Source organism: Pholcus phalangioides, unplaced genomic scaffold (assembly GCF_987345545.1).
Source record: "Pholcus phalangioides strain wild (caught in Gottingen) unplaced genomic scaffold, Ppha-v1.0 ptg000007l_1, whole genome shotgun sequence".
Classification (NCBI taxonomy): domain Eukaryota; kingdom Metazoa; phylum Arthropoda; class Arachnida; order Araneae; family Pholcidae; genus Pholcus; species Pholcus phalangioides.
This window is the reverse complement of record NW_028301600.1, coordinates 24,386,267-24,398,608: the sequence shown is the minus strand read 5'-3', so window position 1 is coordinate 24,398,608 and position 12,342 is coordinate 24,386,267. Positions and strand designations below refer to the sequence as shown.

At 37.4% G+C, this 12,342-nt stretch overlaps 1 protein-coding gene across 3 annotated transcripts in view; it reads left to right on the top strand.

The window, feature by feature from the left end:
• The first annotated feature begins 7,638 nt into the window (after positions 1–7,638).
• LOC149085098 (protein Hook homolog 3-like) overlaps positions 7,639–12,342 on the top strand; it is a 62,188-nt gene continuing 57,484 nt past the window's right edge. Inside the window, exons 1-4 of one of the 3 annotated variants that reach the window (XM_089232894.1) lie at positions 7,639–8,131; positions 8,865–8,950; positions 10,271–10,343; positions 10,439–10,489. In XM_089232894.1, the coding sequence (XP_089089020.1) occupies positions 8,099–8,131; positions 8,865–8,950; positions 10,271–10,343; positions 10,439–10,489 (243 nt within the window). In that variant the 5' untranslated portion in view covers positions 7,639–8,098. The remainder of the gene's footprint in view (positions 8,132–8,864; positions 8,951–10,270; positions 10,344–10,438; positions 10,490–12,342) is intronic. The other 2 variants (XM_089232895.1, XM_089232896.1) reach the window with 2 other exon arrangements.

Here is a 12,342-nt window from a genome sequence, read left to right as displayed (position 1 = left end):
CTGTTTTCAAAATGGGATAGGAAAAAAATGGTGACAGATATTAGTCGTTCTTGCAGAATATAAATGTGGAAGTCAGGAATTTCAGCTATATGCCATTCATGTAGCAAAGGGTTGTATAGTTATTAAAATAAAAATGAACTTTTTATATGGCATTGTGTGGCCAAAAACCCAATTATAGTGGAACCTCCCCAACGGACACTTTTCTCATCCCCGGTCTTGTGGAATGGTGCTTCATTGTATTTCACTCCCCATTAGCGGACGCTCTCAATAACACAGTAAATAAAGGCCAACTGTATTTTTTTTCCAAACTTTAATTTTTTAATTTTTTAGTCATAAACCAAAAATTCATCATATTTAACGAAGATTGTTTAATTTCAAACTTGTATCGGTAAATATGATGAATCATGAATTAATTATTTAATTAACTGAACCAGGATGGTGAATTCGAATGGTAATGTGTTGGATTTGTTTCGTGATACATGTGAAGAAAGCCAACATTATAAGACTGATAGTGTGTTATGAAATGTTTTTACTTTCTTCATATTTATTCTTATTTTTTTTTATTGCAAAATACAGTAAAACCCCTTTTAACGGACACCCCTCTTTTGTGGACAAATTTTTTTGTCCTGTCGGTGTCCGCAAAAGAGGTTTTACTGTATATATTGAGTAGCGTGCATGTATCATGTATGGGTAAAAATAATTAATTAGTTTAATGAAGAGAAGGTTATAAATTTTTCCATGTATATTAAAATTTTTATTTGGGAATGATGCATAATTGCCAATAAAAGTGATAAAGTTTGATTACATTTCACTACATTTATTGGTGATTATGCATAATCGCCCTGGTGTTGTTACAGTAACATATACATTTTAATGTATAGGACCCAATTGCGACCAAAGCCAAACGTCGGATAAATGTGAAAGTCGTATAAATGAGGTTCCACTGTATATTGTACCTCCCCCTTAGTAGATACTCCCCGTTAGTGGACAAAAAATGTTTGTCCCATGGGTGTCTGTTATCAAGAGGTTTTACTGTAGAAGGTTGTTGTTCTGTCTCTCCTGATGCCAAGAAAAAAAAAATTCCACATTTCTAAGTGCAATATTTGCTGAAGTATTTGAATTTAAAAAACAGGAAAGTTGGCCAAGAACAAAAACCAATGGACAACGCTTCTTTCCTGGACAATACCAGGACAATACGGCCTCAAAGGCGGAGCCGACTGACCTAATGTATGTGCCTATATATGAACTGACATTATTCTGCTTCCCCCCCCCCCAGACTTTCAAGTCTATCTCCACCTATGATGCATAGTAATGTCCTTTTACAACCCTTTAACTTTTGAACCAATGATTTTAGAGACACTTTCCATTGGGAAAAGTATTCAAATGATGTAGCAGTAGCAGTCTTAGGCCAGTGCAACCTGTGCAGTTGCACAGAATCCTAAATTATAGGGGGCGCTGAAACGAGTTGGAAAAGCTAAATACCATCGAGCTTATATTAGTGGAGGGACGCCGCGATGGCAGCTACATCAAATGCAAGGAAATCGTGTAACTCGGTGGAAAAAAAGTTTGTTTGCCCATAGAAATGTACAGTTCGTTCTCTATAGAAGGTTTTAAAGATTAAAAAAAGGATAGAGAACTCATCTAAAGATGAAAAAAGGTTAAATCATTTCTTTCATTAATGCTGGAATAATTTCTTTCGTTAATGATGAAAAATTTCTTTTATCAATTCTGGAATAATTTCTTTCGTTAATGATGAAAAATTTTTTTTATCAATTCTGAAATTTTCCTTCATTAATTCTTGAATTATTTCCTTTATTAATTATTATTTCTTTCATTACTTCTGAAATACTTGCTTTCATCAATTCTGGATTTGTTTCTTTCATTAATGCTGAAATCATTTCTTTCATTGATTCTGAAATTATATCTCATTAATTCTGGAATTATCTTCCATTAATTTTCGAATTATCACTCATCAATGCTGAAATTATTTCTAGAATTTTTTCTTTCATTAATTTTGGAATTATGGCTTTCATTAATTTTAGAATTATGGCTTTCAGTAATTTTAGAATTATCACTTTAATCAATCTGAAATTATCGCTTTCCTTAATTCTGGAATTATCTTTTATTTATTGTCAAATGATCTCCCATTAATTCTTGAGGTATCACCTTCAATTACACTGCTGGCCACCCAAATTGCAACACCAAGAAAGACAAGAGATATCGCAACAATATTTATTTTGTAGATAACATGTTGACCAAGCATCAAATGATTAAATTTATAGACTTCTGTGAAGTGTGGTTCCTGCCAAAATCAGTAGCCAGAGTAGCCGCCATTGTTGGAGATCACCGCTGCCACACGCCTCGGCATTGATTCAAAGAGACTTTGGATGTGTTCTTGGGGTACAGCAGACCAAGCAGCTTCCACGCGTTGCCAAAGTTGATCTGGTGTGGCAGCTGGGGATGTAATCTGGCTCAATCGTTGAGCAACCATGTGTTTTCTATCGGCGAAAGATCCGGAGAGCGAGCTGGCCAGGGAAGCAATTCAATCTGGCGATTGACGAAGAACCTTTGGACAATGCGTGCCAAGTGTGGTCGCGCATTATCCTGTTGAAATATGGCTGTGGGCAAGCCCTGAAGGTAAGGAAGGACAACTGGCTCCAACACCTCGGAGATGTAGCGCTGGCTTTTTAAAGTACCGGCAATGCGTACTAGAGGAGTGCGAGAGTGATATCCAATACCGCCCCATACCATAACACCCGGTGCAGGACCAGTGTGGCGGTGCATAACGCAGCTGTTCAGCATCCTCTCTCCACGGTGTCTCCAGACTCGAATCCGACCATCGTGGTTTTGCAGAGAGAAACGTGACTCGTCAGTAAAGACAATTTCATTCCATTGTGCCGTCCACATCCTTCTTTCATCGCACCATTGGCGGCGGAGATGTCTGTGGTTCTGCGTCAAGGGTAGACGAAGCAATGGACGTCTTGCGGACAGACCACTCTTCTGTAAACGGCGTCGAATGGTACGCGCAGACACTGGATGATGCGGTACAGACTGAATGTGCTGTGCTATGGTTCGTGATGTGGCTGACCGATCCGTCACTGCCATACGCACAATACGCCTGTCATCACGTGAAGTGGTGCACTGAGGTGGATGCGATCGAACAAGTCGGTCCGTCGTACCCTCCTGCACCCAACGATCACATATCCGCATTACAGTTGTTTGGTTTCGTCCAACACGACTACCGATTTCCCTGAAAGATAATCCACAATCTCGGTAGGCCACTATCCTTCCTCTGTCGAACTCGGATACTTGATCAAAAGATGATCGCTGTTTTCTACGAGGCATAATTGATCGTTTTTTTGAAAAAACCAGAAGAAAAACACAATTGCCGTACTTCAAATCGTCGAAATCTCCAAGCCTTAAATAGCGCTTTGAAGTGGCGCCACAGGCGCGCGTGATGTGCGTCTGCGCTGAAATTCTAATCATTTGCATATCTCACCTCCGCTAATGCATGTTGTAAATTTCATATTATTTGCATGCTTCCTTCAAGGTGTTGCATTTACGGTGGCCAGCAGTGTATTTTGGAATTATCACTTCATTAATGCTGAAATTACCTCTTTCATTAATTTTGGAATTATCTATTTTCCTTAATTCTATAATTCTTCCTTCATTAATTGTGGAATTATCTTTCATTAATTCTGGAATTACATCTCATTAATTTTGGAATTACATCTCATTAATTTTGGAATTACATCTCATTAATTTTGGAATTACATCTCATTAATTTTGGAATTATCTCATCGATGCTGAAACTATTTCTTTCATTTATTGTTCTAAATTCCTGTGGATGCCATAAGAAAATAACGGGATTGTTTCTTTTCACCGAGTCACGTGATCTTCCGAGGAAAGATGTTGGGGGACACTGTTCTCAGCACTGCCAAGGCGAAGACCGCTGACGTCATATTCCCTCCAGTAATCAGGCTAGAACCTCTATATACACGTATATGAAGGCGTCTTAAATCAGGCCCGTCATTTTGGGGGATCGGGGGGGGGGGGATACACTAAAAGGGGTATATATATACTCATACAGTACATGTTCTTTGCCCTCCCGGAAAAAGTTGAAATGACGGCCTTGCCAGTAATATAAGCTCGATGCTAAATACACAAATAGAAAATAATGCTTAAGGTATTTCAACAAAAATTACCGCTACCATATTCCTTTACGGAACTTCTAACGAATTGGTACATGTTGGCAAGTGTATGTACGTGTAGTGAACCTTCCGAGAAGTTCGTTTCTGTGTAATGTTTGTTATGTATAGTGCATCTGCCATCAATTTTTCTAACTGTGCATGAAGTATAATGATTGAATAGCATACCGTTGTAGGTGTGCGGCAAAACAAAAATTACTGAAAAATTCACATAAAAAATAAGTGATTAGAAAGAAAAGTTTGAGTCGATTAGCAGAGCTTACATTTCACAAATGCAATGCGATTCCGCGATTAAAGTGGGGTTCGAACCCGGGTCCTCGCGATGCGAGTCCGTCAGTGAACAAAGCTGCTAAATATTGCTTAAATTACGGAAAAATCATGAAGGTGGGAAGTGAAGCATTATAGCAAATTGCAGTGGATTAAAATGAATTCCGGGAAAAAAAACATTCACCAAAACAAATGTTGGAGATTAATATTCTTAGTTATAATCTTAGAGGAGAAATTATATTTCTTCTCGATGGTTATCATACAAATTATGAGTTGAAAAATAATTTCAAACTTGAACTGACTTCAATAAAAAAAACTCAAGTAGGCTTTGTGTAAAAAACGGAAAAACCGGGACACTTGCCAAAAAGTTGGGACAACCAGAGAAAAAAAGTGTTCCAAGAAATACGGGACGTATGGTTATTTTACATACCGCCTATCGCGTTGCTTCGGCTTCTACGATAATTTGCTTAACTCTACGATATCTTTATTTTTCGTATCTTATCGCAGAACAAGGTAGATATTTCCACCACTTTTCCGCGGGACATTTCAAATGTGCAATCGGACGCAGATTTAACGGCGGGAGCACACCCGGGGCTCCGAAAACTAATTTCACATTATTTTCTAATTTAATTGGGCTCAATATTTTCTTTTGCGCCCGTGTCCTCGACCGACTTCAATCCGCCACTGTGTGCAATCGCGCTATATCCAATACAATATAAACGATTTTATTTTCTAAACCAAATTTACACACTGAAGGCAAACGGAAATATTCAAACAGTTAAAGGCGGATCACGATTTCAAATTTCTGAAAATGTGATAGAAAATCTTCGCAAATTTTAGTAAAAAATTTCTCCAATTTATTAAAACATTTTCCGATAGCAAATCGACTAAAAATAAAAAATAGATTTATTACAGTATGAAAAAATATATCGTTAACAGCTATAAAATATTTAAACGTCTATTTAAATATCAGAATTTCAGAAGAGTAGAGATATGCTATAACGAATTATATTTTTTTAGAACATTATTTGTCTTAATTTTGTTTTTAAAGAGTTTTTCCCATCTTTTTTGAATCGCTCTGTATTTTATTTATTGTATACAGCAGGGCCGTAACTAGAAGGGTGGCAAAATTTAGGGGTGGCAGTTTTAGGTGGGAACAAAGAACACCGGTATGAAATTATCAAATTTTAAAGTTGTAGGTGTGGCAAAATAATGTTTACCCCGGGCGGCGAAATCTTAGTTAAGGCCCTGTAATAAGGACAGCTAAAAGGACAAATAAGTCGGTTATCGAAGAAGTCAAAGCTGACTATTCTCTAGAAGCAAAAATCCACTAAATAGAAACTAATTTTGATCATAAAATGCGTACAGAAAGCTCAGTAGAAAAAATAATAATGCTTGGAAGAATGGAAGGAAAGAGGAAGAGGCACGCCGAGCACCGGATGGATAGAGGGGGGTGCTGCAAAGCACCGGAATGAAGCTAGCGCAACTGAGGCATGCTGTGAATGATAGACCAGCATGGAGAGCCATGATCTATAGAGTCACCAGGAGTCGACTTGATGGTTCCTAACAACAAGCTGATCTATGGTTAGAAGAGCATCTCTGCCCTCTGCTTGAAGGAAACTTGTATTGTAGGAATTTCGACGGCGATTGATCAAAGCATGTAAAAAATGTGTAGTGGGGGGGGGGGAACACGCACACTAATATATATATATATTCCCCACAAAAAAAGGGCAATTTCAGAAACCTGAAAAGGAGGATAAAAGGGCAAATTTTCTGAAACGTAGGAGGACGCTTGAAATGACATCAAAAAGGAGGGAGGATAGTAACCATAACTTTATACAGTATGAACTACTATTTTCTGTATTTCTGAATGGAAGAGGTTACACTCCGTGTCTCAACCACATCAGAGGCCCCTTCCCCGGCACTGGCAGTCATAGGGTAGTGCGACCTGTGTAATTGCACAGGCCACCAAATAATAGGAGGCGCCGAAACGAGTTGAAAAGTTAGATATACATTAGTAGAAAATAACTTTTTTTTGGTATTTAAAAAACATTATCGTACAAAATACTGTATACATGCAAAATAATCGCGAAATGGGAAAAAAAATTAAAAGTTTGAGTATTATGTGTAGTTGATTTTTGATGAACAGTGCACCTATATACATACGGTGTACACAGATCTCGGTCACTACCATGAGCTAATGCTTTTTTCCAACAAAGGAGATAATTTCTGCTGCAACATGGCCATTTTACACACATGGGGGTTAATTAGTCCAGGATCTACAGTTTATAGCAGAGTCGCTGTGGTGGTAAAGTGGTCATAGTGATGGACTCACATTACAGGGACCTGGGTTCAAGCCTCACCACAGTGGTGGTCGGCTGATGTTGGTTTTCTGTGGTTCCCAAATTCAAGGAGCAAATGCGAGCCGATCTCCCCGTTACAAAGTCGCGCAACAGGCCTACAAACAGTACAAATATTCGATCATTACACTTCACTGCTGAAAAAGATGGCAGCACTGAAAAATCAGACACAACAGTAGATACGCAATCAGACTTTTAGGTATACACACTTACACTTTCGGCACAACTCACTACGTAGTAAATTGCCCATGGCGATAGACCTAAGTGTTGTGCTCGGTTTGAAAGAAAGGAAAGACCTACGTTTTAGATTCCCAAACCCAGACTGAAGCAGGTGCGTAAGGTCAGAGCCTCCTAGGTACTTCCTTAGGAGCCTCATGATCTCTCTACGCGGCTTTTGTGAGGTGGCGGCCACAAAAAAGGAGCATAAAAGAAACCTTTTCCATTTCAAGAAACTAGCTTCTTCGTCCGTTGAAAGCCAACTTGGAAGAAAGGACGAGGCAGGCGTGGAATCAGAGGAAGGCGGTTTAAAAATACATGACAAATATATGAGGCGAATACTGTATTGTTAATTGTAGTAGTAATTAGTAATGTCATTTCTGAGATCAGAAGATAATTTTATTCGATGATTTGAAGAATAAAAAGTCAAGTTGGCTTCTTTGAAAGTACGCGAAAAACCGAGATATTTTTGCAAAAAAAGTCGGGATGGACAGAAAAACAAAAAAACCATGACTGTCCTTGGAAGTATGGGACGTATGGTCACTTTGATATGTGCCAAAAAAGAAAACTTTGACCATATGAGCCTTGGTATTGAGACATCTGTGTGAGTAATTATTACGGTCATCTTTTGGAACCAATGCTTACAGTTTAGAGCTGATTTCAATTGGCTTATAGAAAAAAATTACACAACAGCTGAGTTTCGAACTCTGAATCTACATAGTTATAGACTGGTTTGCTAACCAATCGGCTATCAGTCCGCTATATTACGGCTTTCGGGTTCCAGGTGCAATCTTACGGCAACCGAAACGCGTTTGTAATGTCAACAAGAGTGCAGTGGAGATTCTTCATTTTTTATTTTTAAAATGTTTATTTTGGTTTCTGTAGTCAAAGAAAAGTTTTGAACATAAGTTTGATGTGCTGCTACGGGACAAAAGCTGTGAAAAATTTAATTTTTTTTTGCAATTTATTAAATTATTCATTCACTCCATATATTTCATTTTAATTTATTTACGATAAAATCCAAGAAATTCTGTATAAAGTAAAGACATGGACAGTCTTGCTGCAAATCTTGTGCAGTGGGTGAGTTTGAATAGAATCAGTTCAATGTGTCAAATCTTATGTCTAAAATAACAAATGTGTAAATTTTAATTTAGTTTGAAAATTGTTTATTGAATAATGCCTATATAAGAATGAAAAATTAGGTCAAATGATTATATTCCTGTCAAATGAGAGATCCTTTCAGTAATCAGATTTCTTAACAATTTGCCAACACAAAAAGATAAAACTCAAAGAAATCGACCCAATAAAGATTGTCACCCGTGTTTATTTACGTTCAAAACAAGTGATATAATAGGGTAATCAAATGAAACTGCTTACTATTTCTTTTCACTCATAAGATACTTACTTTTTTAATTTACAAGTGAAATTGTCATTAACTTTCAAGGAAAGAGACTTTTTCTGGGTATGCTGAGGTTAATTTGAAAAAAAGTATTGGCCTCTGCCAGTATTCAAACCCCAGTCCTCTGATACAGGATTTGGCAAATCGACGTAAAATTCAGGCACCAAACAAGTTCTCGGGAGCCAAGCATGGTTCTTTTCCTGTATTGGTGGAAACCGTCACTCATATTTTGAAAATTTTGCATTGTCTTCAGACTCCAATTTATTTATTGTGCATAGAAAAACAGAATAAAAATTCTAGCTGCAAGTGCCAATTTTTAAGTCCCCATGGTGCCTGGGATTTGTCAAGCCATATTGTACATGTTATATTGTTATAATAATTATGCATAATTAAAAATTTTATATTTATCTACAGCTCAAAACGTTTAACATTGAAGCTGATAAATCATCTTTTGATGATCTTTCTGATGGAGTTGTCATTTCACATGCTTTAAATGAAATGTAAGTACAGTCAAACTTCTATAAGTCATACTCCTATGACTTGAATTTTGAATTACTTGTAGTAATATAAATTTTTATAAGAACAGGACATTTCAGTTCAATCAGTTAAGTTTGTTATTTTCATATATTTCAGTAATATACTTAGAGCCAGGGGCAGCTTAAGTGAGGGTGCATGGGGTGCGGTGCACTCGGGTGACAAAAATTTTGGAATAGTAAAAATTCACATGACATCATGCACTGTCACTCTTCTGAGCAATATCTTGACAACAGAAATGTTAAAAAAAACTTGGAACAGACGGGGGCCTGGATCCGTGATACCAGAAACAAGAATAGACTATCTCATGGGGCAAGTGTGCATTTTGATTCAGCCATGCTCTCCCTCCCCATTTTGCAGCAGAGTTACCTAGGCTGGGATCTTTGGCAGGGGGCCCCAGGTCTCAGATTTTTCATGGGCTCTCTATAATAAATTTATGGTGATGCCCTGATTGATCTTTTCAAGTTTCATCCTCTTGCTGAGATAGTGCCATTACATCCTCAGGTGATAAATATCAGTTCAGTTTCATCCACTCCATCCCTCTGGTTTGTATGTAGACATGTTAAAAATGGGATCTGAAACGGACTTCAATATTTTTTTAGTCGAGGACACCAGTGCCTGCGTACAAGGCCGTAGCGCGGGGGACTTGGGATCTGCCCTCAAAATGGGAGAAAATAACCAAAAAAAAGGAAAAAGATGGTCAAATCTATTGTTCTATCACTTTGGTCCCCCTCCCCCCAAATAAAATTTCTGACTATATAATGATGGGCAGGCCGCCCATCATTAGAAGAGGAGCATCTATATCAAGGTTACTCAATCTTTAGGAGAGTATAGGTCTCTTCATTGGTTTGAAAGTGTGTCATGGGCCAGATAAGTTCTGTGGAACTAGGCCGTGGGTCACTGTGATCTGGAAATATGTTGTGGGTCTCATAAAAATGTCCCTTTGGCTTAAGCCGTCTCAGCCTTCTACCAGGGACGTCTTTAAAGGGCAGCACATGAGGTTTTGCACCTGGGTGGCAGGTGAGCTAGAGCTGCCCTTGCCTAGAGAACTATTTCCTAAAGGAAGGATGCTGAAATGGACCTTGGGGGAGAGAGGATGGAAATGACATTTAGAACACAGGTTGCTCACACACAAGAGGGGGTTGTCAAGATTTTTCATCTCTGAGAGGGGGGGGGGGGTAATATGATTCTGATCTTGAGAAGAGCAAAATAAAAAAAATTTCCATCTATTTTCACATATTTCTGTAGTAATTTAAAAATTGTCTTTTATTTCTTTGCATTGTAAGATCTCCTGAGTATTTCGATAGTCAATGGCTCTCAAAGATGAAAACAGACACAGGCTCGAATTGGCGCCTGAGAGTAAGAATATCCTCTTTTTTCACAAAATTTAGTAATATTGCTCTGTAGGGATTGCATTTGTTAGTATTCAAAACACATTATTTCATATCTCTTAGGTTAGTAACCTCAAGAAAATTTTAAAAGCTATTGTGGATTACTATAGTGAAGTAAGTACATTATGTGTATTTTTCTATAAAAATTATTTAATGAAAAAGGAAGTTTTTGGGGTATATGTAAAAAGCAAAAAAAATCATTCATAGAAAATTTCTACTGGAAAGAAAATGCTAATGATGACTTACTGTGTTTCTTGACATATCTGCTATGACACTTATGTTTTTTAAAACATAATTTTCATGGCTTTTAGCTTTTTTATTGATGTAGCTCCCAAGTTATTTCTCATCAAATTTTCAAGATGATCAGCTATCACAAAAGCATCACATTATTGAACATACATTTTACATAAATTGATGTATAAACTGCATCATAACTTTTGTTTCTCTGACGAGAACCACCTTTTCTTATACTCTGTTCATAAAGATTGCTGATGATAAGCGTGTAAGTTGCAACTGCTAAACCATTCATCACCTCTTTATTATTGAGCTTTTTTTTTTCTTTTTTTAATCATCATCAACAACCATTTTCAATCCACTGCTAGATGAAGGTCTCCTCTAAATTTTTCCATTCTTCTCTGTCTGATGCTTTAGCCATCCAGTTGACTCCTGTCACTTTCCTGATCTCGTCAATCCATTTTGCGCGGGGACTCCTTCTCGGACGTTTGAGGGTACCACTCTAGAATACTTGTGGTCCATCTGTTGTCCTGTTTTCTTGCGATATGTCCAGCCCATTTCCATTTCAAACGTTTGATTCTTTCCATGATATCATATACCTTTGAGTGGTTCCTTATCCAAGTGATTCGTTTTCTGTCTCTTCTTGTGATGCCTAACATACATCTTTCAGTTTTCCTTTGCGTTGTCTGTAGCCTTTGTATCGTCTTGCTTGTGAGTGTCCATGTTTCAGCTCCATAAGTCAGTGCTGGTAGCACACACTGGTTAAAAACTTTTCTTTTCCGACATAATGGCATGTGACTCTTCAGAATTATGCAGTTTTTGCCAAAAGTGCTCCATCCAATCCTGATCCTTCTGTTTATTTCATTAATGATTCCGTTGTTCATGGTAATTTCTTGTCCCAGGTATACATAGCTTTCTACTTTTTCTATCTCTGTGTTGTTAAGCAAGATTGTCCTCTTCATCGCAAACAGGTTGAACATAACTTTAGTCTTTTGCAGATTCATTTTCAAGCCCACCTGAATACTTGCCTTCGCCAATTCTTGTGTCATTTCTTCTAGTTCATCTGGATTACTGCTAATAACAACAATGTCGTCTGCAATTGTCGACAACAATCGTCTAATATACGTATAAAAATAGCATAGAATAACATGAAAAAAGAAGCAAAATGAAATTTAACTTGACATTCTTTGCAGGGCTGTAACTAGAAGGGACGACAACTGCTCCGGTGGTAAACATGTTGGTATAGATAAAGATATAGATTTCAGGGAGCATTGCTTCAAACATGTATTTTAGGAGATTCTAAATTTTATTGTTGAATCAAGGAAATTTATCTGTATCTATCATAAAATCGATGAACAGCTACCATAGATTTCAATAAAGTGGTCCACAGAAGGAGAATCTGTGGACCATATAATTTTATTATTATATCATAAAAATTGTTAAATCAAAAGTCATGTAATTGAGGTTTGACTTATCTTATTTGAACATGTGGTGCTTTGGTCATGCATAAATGCTTAACAACTTAAACTTAAAATTGCTCAGCTTCAATGCAATCTGCTCTTCACCTCAGGGGGCCTAAGTAGGATCAACCTCAGAGAGAGGCACACCAGGTTTATAGGGGATCACAAGGAATCTCTACCACAGAAATTTTGAGTCACTGACCTCAAAAAACATTTTACCTGTATTGGAAAAAAAGCACATAGGAAATGTTTATGAAAATGTATTGGAATTCC